Source organism: Phaenicophaeus curvirostris, chromosome 6 (assembly GCF_032191515.1).
Source record: "Phaenicophaeus curvirostris isolate KB17595 chromosome 6, BPBGC_Pcur_1.0, whole genome shotgun sequence".
Classification (NCBI taxonomy): domain Eukaryota; kingdom Metazoa; phylum Chordata; class Aves; order Cuculiformes; family Cuculidae; genus Phaenicophaeus; species Phaenicophaeus curvirostris.
Genome location: NC_091397.1, coordinates 52,028,485 through 52,049,493, shown reverse-complemented (window position 1 = coordinate 52,049,493; position 21,009 = coordinate 52,028,485). Strand labels below are relative to the sequence as shown.

The 21,009-nt window shown below is 38.3% G+C and overlaps 1 protein-coding gene across 8 annotated transcripts in view; it reads right to left on the bottom strand.

Annotated features, from left to right (window-relative positions):
* The window catches only part of SATB1 (SATB homeobox 1), a 91,843-nt gene that overhangs the window by 8,692 nt on the left and 62,142 nt on the right, over positions 1–21,009 (bottom strand). For all 8 annotated transcript variants that reach the window (XM_069860173.1, XM_069860177.1, XM_069860179.1 and 5 more), the window contains one exon: positions 18,293–18,448. In XM_069860173.1, the coding sequence (XP_069716274.1) occupies positions 18,293–18,448 (156 nt within the window). The remainder of the gene's footprint in view (positions 1–18,292; positions 18,449–21,009) is intronic.

Below are 21,009 nucleotides of genomic sequence, written 5' to 3'. Positions count from 1 at the left end.
ATACTACATCATTACCACGCACACCCCCAGCCTTAAAATAATTAAGCTGATATATCTACGCAGCAAGGCAAACCCCCCAAAATTCTGCAATGACATTGGGAGCAACCTTGATTTTAAAACAGAGTAAATTTGCCAGGCAACATTACACTGAATATAAAGAGAGTACAAAGCAAAATATAAACATTAGCCACATGTAAATATGTTTGGAGAACTTTCAGGATGTTACTACTTTTCAAACTGACAAAGTTTAATTTGACACCTTCTGTTCTAAACCCTTTGTTTCTATTCAAAATCACGCCTTTAGCTGCTATCAATCACTATGTGCTCCCTATTACTTAAAATACTGGCATGGGCCCTGGATAAGCTGAAAATGCCATGCAGATGAATTCTGAGATAATATGTTCAAACCTGTTATATACAACACAAATCCTGTAAAGTTATGTATTGTAAACCTACATTTATTGGGAACTAAAAGTCTTAAATCCATCTGCTACAAAGAAAATACTGTTATGCGCTTTCAAGTAACCAAGTACCATCTGCAAAGGTCTTGCTACAGTAAGCAAGAAAATGGTGAAAAAAAAAAAAAGATGCTAAACCTAAGATATTTAAAATAAATAAGAGTCTTCTGTCTGGTTTTCTGATAGGGATTTAGTAAAGAAACATAAGACATTAGAGGAAAAAAACCTGTGAAAGCCGAACTGCCAAACTATTGCAGGAAAAGCGCAAAGAGGATAACTGCCAAATATTAGACTCTGCAAAACCCACAAGCATACTTATTTTAAAGAAAGCATCTACACATTTTATCTATGTATCCAAATGCTGTTTTATTCAGTCTGACCTGTGCTGTGTTTAAACAAAAATCTTCTGTTCTTTCACCTGGAATTTCTATCAAACTATTCATGCATTCTGTCATCTTTCTTATTAAAAAAGAAGAAAAATACAATTGAAATCTGCACTTAAGGTATAAATATCAACCTTAACTAGATCAAAGTGGGTAGCACTACACTAATGAAACATATTCTCTGTGCAAAGCTTTCCAAATCAGCAACAAACACATCTAGTCTGGGAAGAAAGGGTTACAAGGTGGAGCAACTGAACTCTTTTGTTTGGTGAATGTGTTATTGTGATAATAATTTGCCACATGATTAATATTTCTTACAGAATAACTAAGACTGCAACATTTTCCAGAAGAACTATAATTTTGATCTAAGAAGGCAAAACATTCTAGAGAACCAGTGCTAAGACAGGAACAGTTTTTCTTTGGTATAGTGTATCTAAGATTATTTTCTATCATTCTCTGGGGCACACAGCATAATAAAAATATATGGTGTTAAAAGAAATGAGTCTAAATAGGGAGGTATTTGATACAAACATTTTAGCAGAAAGCGTGAATTGCATTTCAGCATTTACAGTGAACAAAGACTAAGTACATAATCCATTAAACAGTACTTCTAACTCAAAAAATTGAGTATTGTAGACTAAACTAAAGTAGGCATTTGAAAGAGCACATTTTCAGCAACTAAGTATAAAGCTAGCAATTTATCATTCAGCAAATAATTTTCTACTTTTAAAAGAATCTGTAAGTGTTACTTATGCTAATGAAGACTGTTTTTAATCTGCCCACAAACATGCTAATAGAGGGCAATTTTTTTTTTTATTTACAATGCTGAAGGCACTCTCGTTTCTATGAAATTACACTTGGTAAAATGGGCTCTTAATTGTCTGAGCAACCCAAATCCTTCACCTTTAACACAAAAGCTTATAGACAAAACAAAGGAAAAGAACTCATGAACTAAACTTCAAACACTGACTTTTTCCCCTTCAAAAGCCATCCAAGTCACTTTACAAATCTCATTTTTGTTCCAAATGGCTGTGTTCACCATAGACACTTCCATTTCTTTTCAAAATAGAATCCATGTATAAAAGAGAAGAAAAAAGGCTGACATCACTATAGTATATGCACAGTCTTACTCCTTACTACTAAACTTGTAAGCTGCTCATTGTACAGAAAGGTTGCTTTTGGAAAAGGCGTAATACTTTGAACAAGATACATAACGGTAGCAAAGGAGTACTGAAAGCATTTTAAATTATTTACTAGGTTAAAAGGGTGAAATGGTACTTTAAATACATCAAATTTCATCATGTGGGCCATTTTTTGGTGGCAAAGTGGTATTGATCTTTCCAAATGCTTAAAATTAACTATTTCCAGAAGGTCATTATTTGATTAAAGGCATTAAAGTTGAGGGCAAGAAATGATGCACTTTGTCTTCTTTCCCATTCAAATAATCATGTAATTTAATCAGAACTATCCCTTCATGTCCTGTAATAAAAATGTTTGTCTTAAAATATTGTTCTTTACCTAACATATTAACCTTTAAAAGTTATGAAGTTCTTAAGAATAATCTCTGCTTAGAAATGATTCTTCCATAATGCAATGAAAGGATCTCCAGCATTTAAATTGATAAGGCCAAATTTCCCTTACACATTGATTGGAAAATGCATTAAACCCTTCAACTGGGATTTCTCACAGTGTTCAACAGGACTGAAAATTCAGAGAGTTTTGAATCAGTAAGCTCAGGCATATAGCATCGGCAAGCAAAATAAACAAAAGTCACTTCAGCATAAACAAATAGGACAAAAAAGTAACAATGGACACTGCCTTAATATATCTGGGAAATGCAGTTTGCATCACATTTGTACTACCCAGAAAAACACAGCAGGGAACACCAACTGCAGGGTAAGGACAGAGAATTGAATTCAAAACCTCATTTTGAGGTTGAGATTACTTAAACCTGACTGCTTTCCGGGTGAAATACCTGTGGGTTCAGACATGGGAATAAGCCTACATGACAGCAGTCCTTTTTAGCCTTAAATGTTCTTCTGGAATTTCCTGACTGCAGGGAAACTTATTCTGACTGCTGGATTTTCTTTCCTAAAACACATAAATTGTCCTGGTTATCTCCTATGCAAAGCTGAACAGATCTAAATGCTTCAGAGGAGAACTGAAGGCTATTAAAAAAAGGGCCACTTGCTATTTTCACAAAATTTCAGGAAAACTAATAATCTGGTAGACTTAGAAGATTTTGATACTGACCAACATATTTGTTAGTGAAAATCTTTTCAGTTCATATTAGATTTTCAAGTAATTTTAAGCACTGAGTTTGTGAGGCACATATTTCTGAGTATTTTTAAAAACTGCTGTGAATTTTCAATACTTCGGGATTTCCTCATTTTTCCCAAGAAACCGTGTATCTTTAATTCAAGAAACAAAAGCTAGTTTTCAGTCTGTTCCAGAAGATGAGTAGATACCAGAATACAAATGCCTCTTCTTCAGATGTGGCCTAAAGTGATAACAAATCTCCCCAGAAAGATGGTTGCCTTAGTATTTTATTTACACTAATAAGCTTGAAGTTTCAGGCTTTGCCTTTATGCATTCCCCTAAAACTGAGAAAGTTTGAAAACTGAAGTTGTTCTTTATCTACAGATATTTCTAGTTTATCTATCTTACTGGCTTTCATTACTAGAACATTGAAAGGGGAAGCCAGATGTGCATTTTAAGTAAATCTGTATCTGCCACCATAATAGATGAGATTTAGCAAAATAAACAAACTTAAACCCCCACAACCTCATGGGGCTTTTCAGAAGGAAGGTAAACTCCACTAGCAGGAAAAATTTCTTTTGAAGAATACTAAAAAAGATTATGGCGATTCTTATCCAACCTATCATTCAGCTGTATCATCTGTCTGGATGTTACCTACACCTTTTCTCTGGGTTGTGGAAAAAAAAGATAACGACCTAACAGCTATACAGTGGTATGGATAGTATTTCATTGTAATTTTTTGGTTATATTTCAGGGGAAAAGTATCCCTCACATCTCTTCTTCCCTCTGCTTTTTATCCTCTTTAGCTGCAGCACTTAAAAATTAAACACGTATTTCTATTCTTGCAAACATCCAAACAAATAAACAGGAAAAGGAAACTTGTTAAAGCACCCTGTAAAATTCAACGCCAAGCAGCAAACAAGTACAAAACCAAAACGACCCAGAGAGCTGTGTTCCTGTTCTCACAGTCTCATCTGTCATATAAGGACTCTCCCTCTACCCAAGGCCACAGTGAGTGGTTGAAATCTAGTGCTACTGAAAAATTTGTCAGATTAAGGTCTGAGGCTGTGTCAAAACTGGTGGGTAAGTTCCCTGTGTACGAGCACTTGAGACGTACCATCGGCTCATGGAAAAAAATCAACCCCCTAACCTGTAACTCTAAAACTGACTGAAAACATAAGTATCATTACTTCTTAGCTGAGTACAGAGGGAATTGAATAATCTAAATGAAGGGCTTCTCCCAAGCTTGTTTTTTCTGCTCGCAGCCTCCTCCACCTTTCCCTTCCCTTGTTCAAATGTATCTTCTTTACAGTATTGCCTTCAATTGCCTAGCAATGATAGATAGGCATAAGCTCTAATTAAAAACATAATATGCATGCCTTTGAAAATCTTACATAAAATGCAACCATATTCATATGTAAAAAGAAAGGAAAAAAGTAATAGATGCAAAAAACCAGTGGGTGAAGCTTTATTCTGCCTTTCTCTATGCCAGATCCTTCCTTTTTTTACATACACAATTCAATTGGCACTTTAACCATGAGATATGTATGACAAAAATGGACTTAACAATAAAAAATTAGAAAATATAAACAAGAAAAAACAACTGCTAATTATTTAATAAGTCTGGTACATTATTTTTTATAGTACAGGCATATAAAATGGGTCAGTGGGTTTCACAGAAGATGACATGGCCCTTTATCTTTCACTTAAGTAGAGAGAAGTACTGATTTCATTGCAATACCAATGCTTCCCGTAGAAGTAAATATAAACCTAAATCTAGCCATGACCCTTCAAAGCCCATATTTATTTATTCCTAAACATGCAATCAATTTTTGTATGGCAGCTATCTCTGCAGTTTAGTTAAAAGTCTTTAATAGAAAAAGCCTGGCAAGTTTAAAAATCTTTTTTACTACTATCAATTTACAAGTGAACAGCAAATGTTTATTATGTTGCTTACAGAGATTTAACATTTGCTTTGGGGGGAAAGACCACCAGTAAAAAGGTCATAGTGCCAAAGTGCAATTTCTACAATTACGTACATATATATATATATCACTTTGTTAGATTTTTTAAAAAAAATATTATAATTTCCCAATTGAAGTAATTTAAATCTGTGGCTTCTTGTCATATGTTTGTTCTTTCAAGAATTCATTTTGGATTAGGGGAAGATTTCCCACACACTGAGGAATCACAGGCTCACAGATATTTGACTTCACTGTAAATTCAATTCAGCTGACAAGATGTTCCAACAAGTGACACCATTCCAAAACATACACAGCTCAAATCCATTTTCAGGCATCCCTTCACATTTTTATGGGCTAACTAAAAGTTTTCACATGGATTTGAATTAGATATGTAAATATTCTAAGAAAATTTCTTTTAACTTGTCTCTTGCAGTTCAGCTGGCTTTGGTGGCTCTCCATTCTGTAGTGAAGCATGCTTAATGCTCCAATAATGCCAAGAGTGAGAATAGTTTTCAGGCAATTGAAAAGAAACTTTTCCCTAACTTTCCTCCAGATTTTGTTAACCACAGAAACAGTCAGAAAATTAATAACATCAAGTACCTCAATGTAGTTTAAAAAAAAACCAAAAACTTTAAAATCCACACCTGGGAAAGAGATGCCTCCCCTCAAATGATAAAGGGGTAGCAAGAAGCACATATCTCACCCATACAGTGAAGACAGTGAAGTCCTTAGAAAGCTAAAATATCCTTAACTTGTAGCATGGTTGCTTGAAGCAAAGATTTAAAAGAATAGGAACACTGGATCAAAAGGGAAGCTGCAGATATCTGTTTTCTCCCTCTTGAGTGGAAACAAACACAAGAGTGTTTTCAGGTAGTTTGCCCTCACAGTGGGGACAAAAACAACCACAAGGGAAAAGCTACTAGAGAGCGCAGTGCCTACTGTTAGCCTTTTCCTCACCAGCAAAGAGAAATGCCAGCCAAACTGAGCCCCACTCCTATTTCCAGGCAGCAGCTTCAGCAGCAGCTTCTGTCCTTAAATCAGGTGCTGCATGGAGCAGGCAATGCTTCTTCCTGCCCTGATCCCTCCATCCCGTCCCTCTTCCTAAGGTGAAAAGGATCAATCTCTTTAGTTTGATTCCCTCTTCATATTAAATATGAGTAGCAAATGATTTCTCAGAGTTGAAGCAAAAATAAAAAGAATCTCATTTAAACTATTCATAGCTTTTTTTTTTTTAAAAAAAACCCAACCCTGTCTTTATATAAACAGTGTAATGTTCCTATATTCATAGAGCTTTCTCTTCCATGTTACACATCCTAGAGGTGGTAAGCACCAGGCTCAGTAAAATAACTAGTCACCTAAGTAAACCCACAGACGTAATTGATATGTTTGGAAATCTTTCTTATTCGGGGTCCAAAATTCAGGGAATTCCAGGACCACTCAGTCCAAACACCCTTACTTTACAAAGATCCTGAAAACTATTTTTATATGCTTCTCAAGTGCCATCCTGAAGTAAGGGAACATGACACTGCACAGAAATGAGATGACCACTGAATAACAGTGTGTTTTTGGATAAAGTTTGGCAGATTTAGAATTAGAGAAGTATTTGTAAATTGGATTTTTTTCCCTACTTAGCTTGCTACCTGCTTGTCCTAGGTTATTCATTATATACCAGCAGTTTCAGGCAATTCAAAACCAAAATACGAAGCTTGACTTAGAGATTAAATTTGAAGAAAATGAAATAAATGGACACAATGAGAAATTATTAGAAACAGCAAAATTTAAAATTATCTGGAAAAAAACATGGTCTCCTTTCTCATCTTGCACCTAGAAACACTGTAACGTTCTTTCAGATGTCATGTGTTTTGGAGGATTCAGTTTAACAGTAAGGGAGAAAACACACATCTATTATTTCTTACTCCTTCCTTTGCCCAACCACCCTTCACCTCAACTGTAATCGGTCACTCCTTTAACAAACCGCTTCTCAGACCGTTACTGCATATTTCTGTTTGCATAAGATGCCTTTATTCTTTGCAGTAACGTGTTTAGCAGCTCTCGGGTTTTTTTTTTTTTTCAGGAGGAATTTTACCCTGTCGTTTCCTGTTTAGTTATGGGTTGAGCTTGCTTTTGTTTTCTGTGCTGTTTACTTGGTACCCTGTTTCCCCCATTGCCAGGAACCACGAGCAGCTCACTAACTCCTCAGCTTCCCTCTCGGCTCTGGCACTACAGCTTTGTTTTCATTTCCGTACATCACTGACTCTCGTACAGCTTGCTCAGACTTTCTCTCCCACTTTTTTTTTTTAAAGTGCTGTAGTTTCATCATGCTAAAACACCATTACGCTGGATCTTCAAAAGCCTCCCAAATCAGTGATCTCCCCACAGCAAGCAGGAGAAATCTCAGAAATCAAGAATGCTGCTCTTTTCCTAGCTAAATCTGTGTTGCCATGCATGGAAAGGAATGATGTTTCACCCATGAAGCCAGCAGTGCTGGCGACCAGCCCTTGGCTCCCCACCACCTAGCAAAGCCCAAGAGCCCAAGCCGATGCTTGTGCAAAAGATCTGGGTCTGGGGGATTACACCTACGGTGGGATGTCCTAAGGGCTGCTCTGGCACACAGAGGACAGCAGCATGATAGAAGAAAGGGGCAAACGGAGCAAGAGTGGTTGCTGAGGGAATACATGGGAGAGGAATGAGGTGGGAAAGAGTCAAAGGAGGGCTAAGAGGAGAGCTACAATGAGAGGAATTAGTGAAGGCAGCGAGAGGCAAACAAAACAGAAGGTGAAGATACAGAAAGCGGGAAGAGAGATTAAGAAAATTCATCCTGCCAGAAACAGCACCTCTTGTCAGGCAGACAGCAGGTGCTGCCTGGGGAAGAGCTGATTCATGCATCTGGAGTGTAGGAACTGAAACACCCCTACCTAAGAAAGAAAAACTAAAAATAAAGACTTGAAGGATGTGGGAGAGGGTGCCATCCTTTTTTCCTTTTGGCAATGCAGTGCTTCCTGAATTCATGATCTATTTAAAATCATTTTGTGAAGGAACGAGAGCTGGATTTCCCAATCCTTGCAAGAATCCTGATGGTTCATTTCTGCAGTATCTCTTCCAACGTGAGCCCTTTCTGTGCTCCTCTTTGCCTTACTCTAGACTCATTTTTGAGACATCCGCAGCCATAGCACTTCCAGGGCTTCAGTTGCACCTCCAAGATGAGATTTCCCCTTTGTTCGGGGTCTGCATGGGCCCTGGGGCAGTCAGTTACGGAGGTGGCACTGTTGTGCAGTGAGGAATGCTGATGGCACACACACCTACACTGACCTACTCCAGCTCAGCTCTGGGGGATCAGCAATGCAGTCAGTAACTGCTGGCCAAGCGCTAAAAGCATGGGTTTTTTAATCTCTTTGCAGCAGTCTATGGGACCGTCTATGCAGTCAAAATTTCCACTACAAACTGTGCCTTCAGTGCCTTTAAAAACCACCCCGCTCGCCTTCTTCCAACTGATTTTGAGCACTGACTGAGTCTTAGTTCCCTGTCTCCTGCCCTTATGATATTGCCACAGCATCAGAAATCACTGGCAATGGATAAAACAATATCTTACTAAAGCTATTTTTTTAAACCTTCCCTGGAAACCTTATTACATATTAGATATGATGAATTTCTATCAGACGCACTGCACCATTCTTCTCACCTGACTATACCTGTAAGAGCTTTTGGGGAATCTGCTCAGTTGCATTCTGCATGCTTATGATTTTTTCCTTCCTGTAAGAATTGTTTTAGAACCTTATAATTAAAACTTCCTACCAAAATCACATTATTTTTCTTCTCTGTGCAAGAAAAGTAGCCAACAGTGATCTCCTAAAGAGTAGATAGCTTCAAAAATCCCCTTACTAAGTGTTGAAGTCTGTTTAATTAGGGCAAGCTGAACAATTTAATTGAAAAAATGGATTTATAAAAAAGTAAAAACATTTAACAGACACTATTTAGTTTTGTAAAAACTAACTATAATCTGTTTTCACAAGAAATACTGGAATGTTTTAATTAAAAAAAAATCCATTTGCCAAAATTCTAGACACTTTGAGGATTCTTTTTTTAAAAAGAACCTTTTCTAAAGGAAGAGGTAGAGGGAAGAGTTAGAAAAGGGACAGGATTCATAGTAAAAAACTATGGCAGAAAATTTTATTTTTGTTAAATTTAGGTAGCAGTGAAGACTATATTTTTTTTGTTAGAAACTCTTCTTAAATTGAGGTGTTTGCTGGCATGTTATTTTAAAAACCAGCACAGTAAGATGACTTCTTTAATAAGAGGGCATAAAACCCAGAGATTAAAAAGTCTCAAAGTGAGAGACAAAACCCCTGTGCGATATCCGATTTCTTTAGCAAAGCAAGGAAGGGTTTTAATAAAGGTCATGGAAAAATAATCTTGAAAGAAGGCAGTGTATCTTCCCCCTATATGTTTACTCTTTTATTTCAGTCCTTTACAATGAAAGGCAGACCTTAACATGAGCACACACATGCACACACAAAAGGAAACAACAACCAAAGGGGGGGTGGGTGGGGGGAAGAAGCCTGAAATTTTAGTTACACCACATGTGGTTTTCATTTGTGAAAAATGAACAAGCTGTTTGTGGTTAAACTGTCTAATCTGCTGTTATCAATCTAGCACTGCATTCAAGATTTACAGGATACATCAGCTTCTGTGCCACATTAGCTGTAAAAGGGAGAGGGGGTGGGAGGAAAAAGGAGGAGGAGAGAGTTTATCCTGAGGAATAATATTTCCAATGCAGCCACACTCACACTACATCTGGTTGTGCTGGTAGCGGCAGTTAAATTGAAATATTTCACAGCGTGTGTCAGAAACATGCAGAATGGTAATTATGACAGATCTGATTAAGCCTGAGTGCCACTAGCTCCCTGGCCAGCTCCGGTTGTGCAGGTGTGACCTTGTGCGTGCCTGCGTGTGTAAATAAAATTAATTACAAGCGAGAGGGCGAAGGCTTCGGTGACATCACAAAGCGGAGAAACTCCCAAGGGGAAGACCTAATGGAATATTTTCCCTCAGTCTAATAATACAGTTCATATTGACTTGAGGTAATTAGTGGGATCATTAAAGCAGTTTTCCCGGCGTATTTGGCTGCCTGATCAGATTAGTGAAAATGTTCTTCAGAACAAGCCCTGTGTGGTCTGCCAGAGAAGGAGGAAATAAAAAGCAACAAAGCATATTTTGGAATGATAAGCAGCGCTCGACTTTTTGCGCAGCATTTTGCAGGGCCAGCCTCGGGAACCTGGGCACCAGACTCTTCTGACCAATTCAATCTTTCATTCCAGGTGCACGTGCTCCTGTTGCACGTCATCTAAGACTTTTTAATTTTTGTTCTTCTATCCTTCAAAACTACACTGTCCCTATACCTCACTGCTTAGAAGTATCAGATAAAACCCTTGTGGAAGTACTAGCCTTACAAGAACTACATTTAGAAAACTAGGGGAAGGAAGAAGCACAGGATCAGCAGCCCCCTACCCCTCCCCAAAAAGCTAACAGAAGACTGAAGGTACCGGTTTAAGAATTAGTAACATTTTCATTTCCTAACGAGCTTAACCCAGAACAAAAAAAAAGAAGGAAAAAAAAAAGAAAAAAGTTTAGCTATGGTATAAAGTCTTCCACGGCAACAGAACACAGAGCCCTAATCAAGAAATGGACCATTTGTTTAAAAACAGTCTATTGAGCATGCTCTACCTTGCAAATGGAATATGCCAAGCTCTGTCACAGATGGCAAGCTTTGACAGTTCCCATCCGTAGCGTCGATACTCGACAGTTCAGCACAAGATCAGTGACATTCTGTCTCATTAGAGCCACGCTAATTATCACAGCTAGTTTCAGGGGAAACCATGTGTTGCAATGGTCAATTTGAAGGAGTCTGTGCATCAACAAACTGGTAATAAGGATCAGACACCTTATTATATGACAGCATGCTGCCTATGATCTGATTTACTGAATCAGAGGTACTGAGGCAACACTGAAGCCTGATGGGTTATGGAATTGCGTGCACACAATGCGTATCTGAAATACACTTTAAAAATAAAAGGAAGCTATGTAGAAACAATACAAATAAAAATTTTTAAATGGTGAAGTTATAATGAGGAATTTTTTCATTCGTCATTAAGACATTCAGAGACGTTCAAGATCTTGTCAGTCAGTTTTATCTTTAATCAAATCATTTAAGATAAATAATTCAAAATGAAAACTGTAAAATTATGGATTATGCTAAATTATAATTCATTCCATACTCTGAGTTTTCAGTTTCAATAACATGTACCAAACATTCCTTATGTTGTGCCGTCTTGCTGCTTTAACAGAATTTTATATTTTGTAAAGAGCTTTCTCTACTTGGCTCTCTTTTTCCATTTGTACATTTAACAACTTAAACTTGTACTTCTCCTAGCTTCTCCCACATGCTACTCCTTCCACCAGACAAAACTCATCCAACCAAGAACCCCCTTTGCTGCTTCTGGCCACCTGTAGGGCTGCATCCTGCCAGGTGCTCAGTGGTCTCAGTCCCAGGGTCTCCCAGGGACATGCTGCAGGCTGAGGCTGTGAGAGCATTAAACATTAACTCCCAACCAAAGCGGGGCACGTGTTCACTGCATCCCTCCCGGGAAGCTCTCCTTAGGGCTCAAATATACAGCATTTCCTGAAGCTGCTACCAGTTCTTGAAACAGCCTCTATGCAGATTGTAAGCCGTGTTGGAATAGCTCGTCCTGCCACCAATCTGTCTGGGAAACTCTAGTTGGAGTTGATTTGACCCCACATGTAAAGCGTGCTCAGGAAGCACATTTTTTGACCGGTGTGTCAACAATTCCAGCCTTTGCCTTACGTGCTGAAAGGGCTGCCGGGCCCCAAGGAGCTGTTTGAAGAGGTCAATATAATTCTCTTACTAGTTAAGTATTTTCCATTCTGCACCTTTGACTTGAGCTATTTCAGGTTTTAATGCTTTTTTTCCCTCTATGCAGATTTCCATGGGCAATTGCACACTGGTATGAACCACCTCGGAGATTTTAAGGCAGTTTCTCTTCAGTGCATCTTTGTTGATTCAAGAACTTGCTGTCTACTTTTTACTAGCGGGAACTCAAGACTCACTGAAGTCAACCCACTCCAACAAGGTTAAACCAGTAATGCAGGATTTATGCCAGTACCGCCACTCCCGAAGGATTAATTTTTAAAAATTCTTAAGAAAATTTCCTGAGGTTTTAACTGCTATTTCAGAGAAAAGATGTTGTAAAAGAAATTATGACATGGGACAGAGGAAGGACCTAGAGTGCTCTAAGCATTCATTTTGTTCCCACATAGAAACCCGGAAATCTCTTTCCCTCTGACCCAGGTGAGAGCACACTGACTCTGCAACATGACATTTTGTGAAAGAAAGAAATCGGCTCTATCTGCCAATTTTCACAGTTTCAATGAATGACATGCCACTTCATGGGGCAATTCCTGATTACGTGTAGAAGCCCATCATGCTTTCTCAGTTCACACTCTTCCTCTTCCACCCCCACTGACACCTGATCCTATCCCAACTCCTGCTGCTCATGGCACTTCTTCAACTGCCAGAGCAATTACCCTCGGGTAGTGGAGGGGGAGGAAAATAAAATTAAAAAATGAAATACAAAAAATAGAGGCTGTTGTGCGGCATACTTCTGTAGCTAATGTTTTCTAACTACTGTATCTCGTCTTCCCCTGTGGGCAAGGTGTTTATTTCCAGGTGGACCCATGAAACGACGGCAGACCTCAAAGCACATTTTGTTTCCACCTCGCATCTCCCCATGCAGTATCCCTCCCCACTTCACAGACAATCCATTGTACGCTGAGGTGCGGTCAGGGGTAGAAGGTTTTTAAGCCAAGATTTAAACCCATAAAGTGATCCAGCTACTCTGAGAGAGACAAAGGCAGAAGAAGACTTGATGAAGACTCAGGATGACAGGCAAAGGACTAAGCCCCCAACTTGCTCCCCAGGCTGGACCCCACGGGGGCAGCCTGAGGAGCAGTACCCCAAGGAAACAGCTTTGGAAATAAATTTCAAGACTCCTTTCTTAAAGTCACATTGTTACCAGAGTTACTCTTGATGATAAAAAGGTTTCTTTTCCTCTTGCTGAAAAATAGTTGAATAGATTGTTCTGTATCTGCAGTAATGGTGTGTTACATCTTCGTGCCAGATCCACGATACTGTGCTTATTCAGTGTGGGAAGCTGTTTAAGAATTACTTTCCTATTAGAGTATATAGCTTAGTTTCTAGATGGAAAAAGCCAGATCAAAGATATAGCATTTCTAAAACTGCTGGTTAAAAAGATAAAAGTGAGATAACAGACATCAATTTTTCACTATAAATCTCTGGGTTTACTACAACATTAAAATTTCCAGTAAAAGCAGGGTTTTATATACCTGAACTCTAATGGCCTGTTCTGAAAATATTTATGTCAGGAAAACCATGGTATTTGCATGCCAAAAGCAATTTTAGTGCCAATGTTTAGCATTCCCTTCCCATTTAACTCCTTCCCATCTACTCATGAGTGCTGGATGCTCTGCCTAATGCCTACCCGGTAAGCCTTCCAGGCAGCCTTTGCAGGATGCTCCAGGTGCTTACTAAGGAAAAAAAGTGCAACATTTCTAATAACATACCACTGCACAAAATAGGTGCCTGGTGGCTTAGGTCGAGGTCTCTAGCACTGACTTTACCTCCGTGCTTTGCATGAGAAACTACTCATTCCAAGGGGCTAACTGCCTAACCAAAGTGAAAGATGAGGACAGAAGGACAGGAAATTGGGCAACATAATGCAACAGCTCAGAAGTAACGGGACAAACTCCTCTGTAATTAGATGAGGTTTCTGGAGGTATGGGTAGTACTCTTATTAGTTTTACTCTATGAGAGTCAGGTGTATCGCCTTCAGCATACAGGCGTTTTTCAGTGAGAAGGCACCTACCTGGTCATACACAGCAATCAACAGGACTGATGCTGCAGAAAAACATCAATTTTACCCTTTTATTCTACTATAAACTTCTTTAGATATAATAATGAAGGCACATAGCCTTATGCTGTAGTGCATGGGACTCTCAGAAGTACAGAAGTTGCTATCACTTCAGTTTTTCAAACTGCAATTACCTAAATTTAAGAAAACTTTAGCAATGTAAGGTGACGTTCAGCAAAGTTTTGTTTTCTTCCCTACTTCACACTAGCATGTGCAGGCTGCAGCTTTTCACGATAATCCATTAATGTAAATGTAACTTCTCAAAACACAGCAAACATACAGGAGCTCTACAAGTCTCTACTTGCCTTATGTCTCGAGGCTCCTAGGTTTGGGGGTTTTTGTTTGTTTGTTTGTTTTCATGGAATAAAATTAGATTTCAGCATCTGTCACCATCAAGAAAAAAACTCATCCCTGGCTCCCACATGAAAACATTGTAACCAATGCACAGTTATTGAACCATAATGCCTTAATGATCATTACATAAATCAACTTTTTTTTTTTGTTTGGACTAACAAAATTAGGAATGTGCTTTCATAATTACTTGAATCAGACTGTCAGACTATAAATTTAATAAAAACTCAGTATGATTAAATTGTAAAAGTAACACATACCACACAGTTTTATATATGTGTGGATTCTTTTCATTTTGACTTATTCAGGCATGCTGATTAAATTTTAGTACACAATAGTATTAGTATTGCTATTTTACCACTAAAAAACAACAATCTGGGAGCAGAAACAAAGTACTCAGTAAACCTTTCTGTCTTCTATTTGCATGTATTGTTACAACGCAATCCTCTCAACATAACCTAACAAAAAATACATAGACCGACTAGGCAGACAACTTGCAACAAAAGTGGAAGATTTTAAATACTGACGTTAAATTACAGTCCTAAAACTCCCCAAAGATACGATATATTTGCGCAACTTGAATTATATCTTTCTTAGCTCCTCAGTATAACCATAGTAACTTAGTATATATATTTTGAATTTAACAGAAACTGAATTTATTTTCTAGATAATATATAGATTCTTAAAAACACAGAAACTTTAAACGTGTACAGAATGTATACATTCCTGTACGAGAAAAGAATTCAACATTTGAAGGAATCTTCTAGTAAAGTCCCCTAGATCGTCCAAATTCATGTGCCAGATAGTCTCTTTTCTTTAGGAAGGCCAACAAGTCGCCAGCAAAGCATACCGTGAAACTACAAGCACTCAAATCATCACTCACCTAAGCCAGAGCATAGTCTCATTAATATCACTGCAATCTCTTCCTGCTGCCATCACCCCTTCTTTGCCCTGTGCTATGACCTCTGCCACACTAAGTCCCTATAGCCAGCTGGTTTGTTGAGCATCAGGCCCATACGTGGTCCTCTATGAATCAGGTAACTCTTGACAAAGGCACTAACACAGCTCAAGGGAAAATGTCTGGTTTTTACCTTGGTGCTACATACCTAAGTAGAAACTTCTCTAGTGTATCATTTAACAGCTCTCCTGTACAAAGTGCTTTAGTCAGCAGAATATTATCTGCAGTCTCCTGACTCAAGCAAGCCCAGTCACCTTGCAGATGCTGGCTGCTGAGATACCCAAGCTAACTCTGACCCAGATCGGATCCGTCCTTAAAAGGTCTACCAGCAAATAACCACCTTTGCGCACTGGCAGAGGTGCTTTAGGTCACATACTGTTCTGTACCGTAACTCCAGACTACACTTAGGAGTTAATCAAGTTTTTATATCCAAAAAAAGATAAGAGTAGCCATGTTCAATTTTAGTGCTTTTAAAAAAAAAACCTGTTAACCAACATATCATTTTCTAAGATGTGTCCTCTATACTTTCCATTGTAACTGGAAGCGATTATCCCAGGACTTCCCATTCTGAGTGTGATACCAATATCCCCAAATTAAAAAGAAAAAAACAATGGAGGTTCTTTTAAAGAGTATGTTTGAACAAACCTCTTTTTTGTGTAAGAGAGGCTTCTTTGCCCCAAGAAATGTTTCTCTGTACTTTTGACGTGTTCCAATGCATAATTTTTCAATATAGATTATCTCCGTTAATATACAGGGCTTTGCTACGTATTTAAAGCTTACTAATTGTCTGATTAGTAGTGAACTGGTTAGAGAAGACCCAATGCATCCAGTTTACCTAAGAGGTTACTGCTGTGAAGCAGCTTTCTACTACAAATTGTAATTTGGCTAACTAGAGATCTGAAAGCTTGTTTAACACATAAATTAAAATTACACTGCTCGAATTCCAAAGAAAAATAACCTCTAAGAATACAGGTATAATCTCCACAATAAAAGGGAAAAGAACTACATGTTTGGTGTTTGTTTTGTGCACTCAGTAGTAAAGTTTGTAAAAGAATCTCAGTTTTGAACCAATACTCTAAAAAAACCTGCACCGCATCCTCTCAAAGCTTTTGTGTTTCACTTTGACTACCTGTCTCTTTTAAAGTCAGCACTGGAACAGCTGTCTCACCTAGAAATTTTAAAATGACACACTTAAATATTTTATCACACAAATCAGATCAGATCAAGATTACATGGACTAATAGATCGGCTTCATACCTTAGTTTTGCGAAGAATTGCAATGGAACAGGGAAAGTGTAGAAAATGGACAGTTCTCTAACCCCGAGTCTTGACATGTAAATAAAGACATCTGAGGAGCACACAGGTTGGAAGCTGCTGTAGCATTCTATCATAATTAGAAACATTTCAAGAGCCCCGTAATTTCCAATCAAAATTACAGTAATTTCTGATATACAAGCCATGATTCATGACAGAATTTTTACATTCCATGGGAGATTATAGTGGCCTGATGTATGACACACTGAGTACAGCACTAACATAAACAATTCAGTTTAATGTTTAAACAGCACTTGGTGTTTAGAATCCCACAATAAAAGAAACATATTATTGTAGAAATTATCACTTTGACAGTGATTGAAGGGTAGGCAGGCATGTGGCCTATAAAGCTATAATTTTTACAGTCCACAGCTTGAGTTTAATCATTTTGATATAACATTTCCAAAATATCCCTTTAAAAGCTCCTTACACCATATAACTTAAGAGACAACATTCTTCCTGTACAATGAAATGGAGTAAATCCCAAAACGTGAACAACGCAGAAGTTAAAAGTTAAAGACTGTTAAAACGAAAACCAGCACTAAAATGCTGATGGCCCAAGAAACATTGGTCTAACCGATCACTACCAGCTTTTCTTGGATGCTGCTGTATTTTTCTACAAAGCAATTTTAGAAAAGTAAAGGAATAGCGACTAAGAGGACTTAACATTTAATCTAGCATAATAATTCAGCATTGCAAGCATTGGTGCCTTTACCACTTCTTTCAAGCGTTGGTATAACCTTGGTTCTCATCTTTCCCATTTTTCTTTATGTTTTTCTGTTACTCGCTTCTCGAGTACATTCTCACTTAAATCAATGCTTTTGCATACTCCAGTGATCTTTCTCATAACACACGTCACTTACGATAATCACACCCAACAAGTGCTTGCTGATTTCCCTCTCTCACCACTAAACTTTACAGAAATTCTTCAGCTGAAGAAATCAGAACAGGAAACTGCACAACAAAGGATTAAAACCAAACATGCGATATATACATATGCACATGCACAGGTAACCAAGCAGCTATCAAATTCCACAAAGATCATAAACATTTTCTCAGATGTAACTCGTATAACTATAATTCGCTGGATTTTGTGGTTTGGTTTTTTTTTTAGTTTTGACACAGACAGTGCTGCCCCACCTCCCATGTTCAGCCTCAGCAGCAGTAGGTCTAACTAAATATTTTCACAAAAATCAGAACCCCGCCGTTCCTCGTTACAGCACATGTAACTGCAAAACACCAAAGCCTCTAGATGAATTCAGCAGCAATAAATAGAGCTCGCCCACAGCTTTTGCCACATCCGTGCCAGCTAAGATCTGATGAACCTCATGCTTTCTGAGCCCACGGGCATGCAGCAGAGGCATGTCACTGGTGGGGAAGAGGGAGGGAGGCTGCTTCTCAAGACTGCCTTGTCAAGGGTAACCAGAGGTTACTTTTGGACTCAGCAAGGATGTCTGGATTGTGGCACCAGGCTGGTATGCTAACTCGGTCGCTTGTTGTAACTCACACAGAAACAGATCAAAACAGGGGAGGGGTGGGGGGCAGGTGCAGAGTGGAAATAATCACAAAGGACAGGCAGACCATTGTGCCCTGGGAACTTTACCTGGCTTTTGGTTGCTGCAACCTTTGCAAACAGTGCTTGAGACACCTTAGCTCTCTTCATTTCCTGCTGAATCTCATCATAAATGGAAGCATTAATGTTCATGGAATTATTTTCTGTTTTTCCATTCCTCTCTGTTGCAATAGTAGCAGTTTTGACCTAGAAAAATACATTTTATGAGACATTTTTCATTATGAAAAAGTTATTTTCCTCTCTTTCCCTCCCCAAGTAGTTCCCCTTTCCATTTTATTCCTTTTATTCAATCTTGCTCTGATATTCTTTCAGCTTTTCAGCAACTTAACATTATAAGTTATCTGTAGTTCAGGCAACTGGGAAACAAGAAAATTCAGTATATTTTAACAGGTGAGTGCGTCTGAAATATGAGTTATCATTAACTGACCGCTGTGAATTTCAACATAATAAAACAAATCAGGCAGAAACCTGTCAGTCTTGTAGAGACTTGTGAATCCTTATATGATTTCTTTGCCCCACGCAAATTAAGTGAAAATTGTAAGTGCAGCATAAAAGCATCTCTAATGAAATAGTAACCTGACAGATATATTTTGATTCATGCCTTATACCCAGTACACTCAAATGCATGACAGCGTAGAAAAGTTGTGGCTTTCAATTTAACTTGTAAAATATTATCAGTTTAAGTCTTAAGTTGTTTTTAAGAAAGTGATAATTTAGAATAATGCATATTTTAGTCACTCATTCATGAAATCAAGGTAGGGCTTTTTTAAAAAACTATTAATTCTAGTTGTAGTTCACTTACATACATCAAATATTTATTCTTCTGGCAGCCTAGCTTAAAAAAATTAACATGAAAACAAACCAGAACAATCACACTACCACTTCTATGCTGCACCTGCAGCATTAAGAAAAACAACAAAAAATACATCAGTAGTGACATGACACACAGAAGATTATCCTTTTCTTCATCCTCTGAAAATGATGGAAGTTGTGTTTCAACACTAAGAATCATCTCACCAAGGTTAAAAACGCAGTTTCTGCAATATCAGTTGAGAGGTCCAAAGAATCAGGAGGTACTCAGCTTATCCTACAAGATTCTCAATAGTTAAGGATAACATCTTTCCAGCTACTCCTTGCAGTCCTAGCCCAAGATTAGTGGGTCTAGTAGACCATTAATCCTAAAGCAGACCAGAGGAAGAATGCAATTCTGCAAGGACTCACAAGGTGAAGGTGCAAAATCAAACCTTTTTGATGAAAGCCTACTGGCTCATACTGAGCTTGTTGAGAGCTGAATTTTACCAAATGAGAAGTTATACGTCTAGTGTAAGATAGCCACTCAGGCTACCTCTAAATCTAATGGACAGAGCTTGGCACTTTCAGAGGGTGATTCAACTACTCTTAAGTATGTGTCTAAACCCACACTTCCACTATCAGTTTAATCCAGTGCAAGTCAGCATCTTCCTGTGCTCTAAAATCCTTTGAGGTTCAAAGGAAAATCATGACAACGTGATAATTCACCTTCTAATCTCACTCTCTAGGAGCTTTCATATGTCACAGATCTCACGATCTGAGAGTCAAAGGGTTTGGGTAAGAGACATACTTAGGCAAATCATCAGCCCAATTTTTTCCTAGAAATGTCACACTCAATTTGTTTAACTATCCTCCATAGTGCTTTTAAAATAAAATAATCTAGTCCAGAAACTGGGAGCACATGCCACTTCTGCTGAGCCTGATTTGTCTAACAGGCTTTTCAGTAGCTATGCTAACAAATGGCCATCAGCTGCAAGGGGTGAAACCCCAGTAAGAACAAGTCCACACACACACTTCCACCTGCTTTCTCTGGTAGGAATTAGCATGTTCTGGTATCTGAAACATGAGTCCTAAATGAAAAGGGAAATTAAGTAAAATCCCAGAATGTGGCATACACTTTATCACGACTTGCTTTCATCTGAAAACAACTGGTACAACTGGTACTTTGTAGCCGTGACCTGGAGAGTGAAGCATTTCCTTTTCTGCAGTGTGATATTTTACAGGGGACACTGCAATAGAGGATGGATAAAAAACATTTGGGATACCTGGTAATGGTCAGCATGAGGACCAGCACCATGAACCTCCTACTGCAGGGCAGGAAAACGCATGCCTCACACTGGGCAAATCAGCACAGGGCTGCAAGGGTGGGTGCACTTCCTGAACACCATACAGTAAAACCATTTGAAAATGATGAAATCAGTAGCAATTTTATAACCTTTAAATGAAAAGGACTTGCTAAAAGATAATTGACAACCAATACAGGTATTAAATATGCAACTGGAGAAAGCCGCCTCTGTTTGCATGTAAAAATCAGCCTAAGCTACATTAAAAAATGAAAAAGTGATGGCTTTGTCAATATACCTTCTTGGACTCTGAGTTTAAATTTTGGAAAAGTTATTTCAGTCCTTTCCAAATAAATACTTCTAACTTGTAACTAATCTTTGAGGGTTCTAAGTGGAAGATGAGAAGCTGAAGGTATTCATCTAGCATAAACAAGCCCACAGTATCTTTTGGGAAGGAAACACTTTGCTTTTTTGATCCTGATTGAAATGTCTCTCTTCCGTAAGCACACTATCTTTTTGATTACTACTCAGCTTTCAAAGAGAGCTTCCTGTTGTTAGCAGTACTTCATAGACTGCTTCTTTGAGCTAAGAACAACCAGATCCTCAAAACCCAAGTCTGGCACACCACGTTGGAGATGTCATTTAAACCGCGCA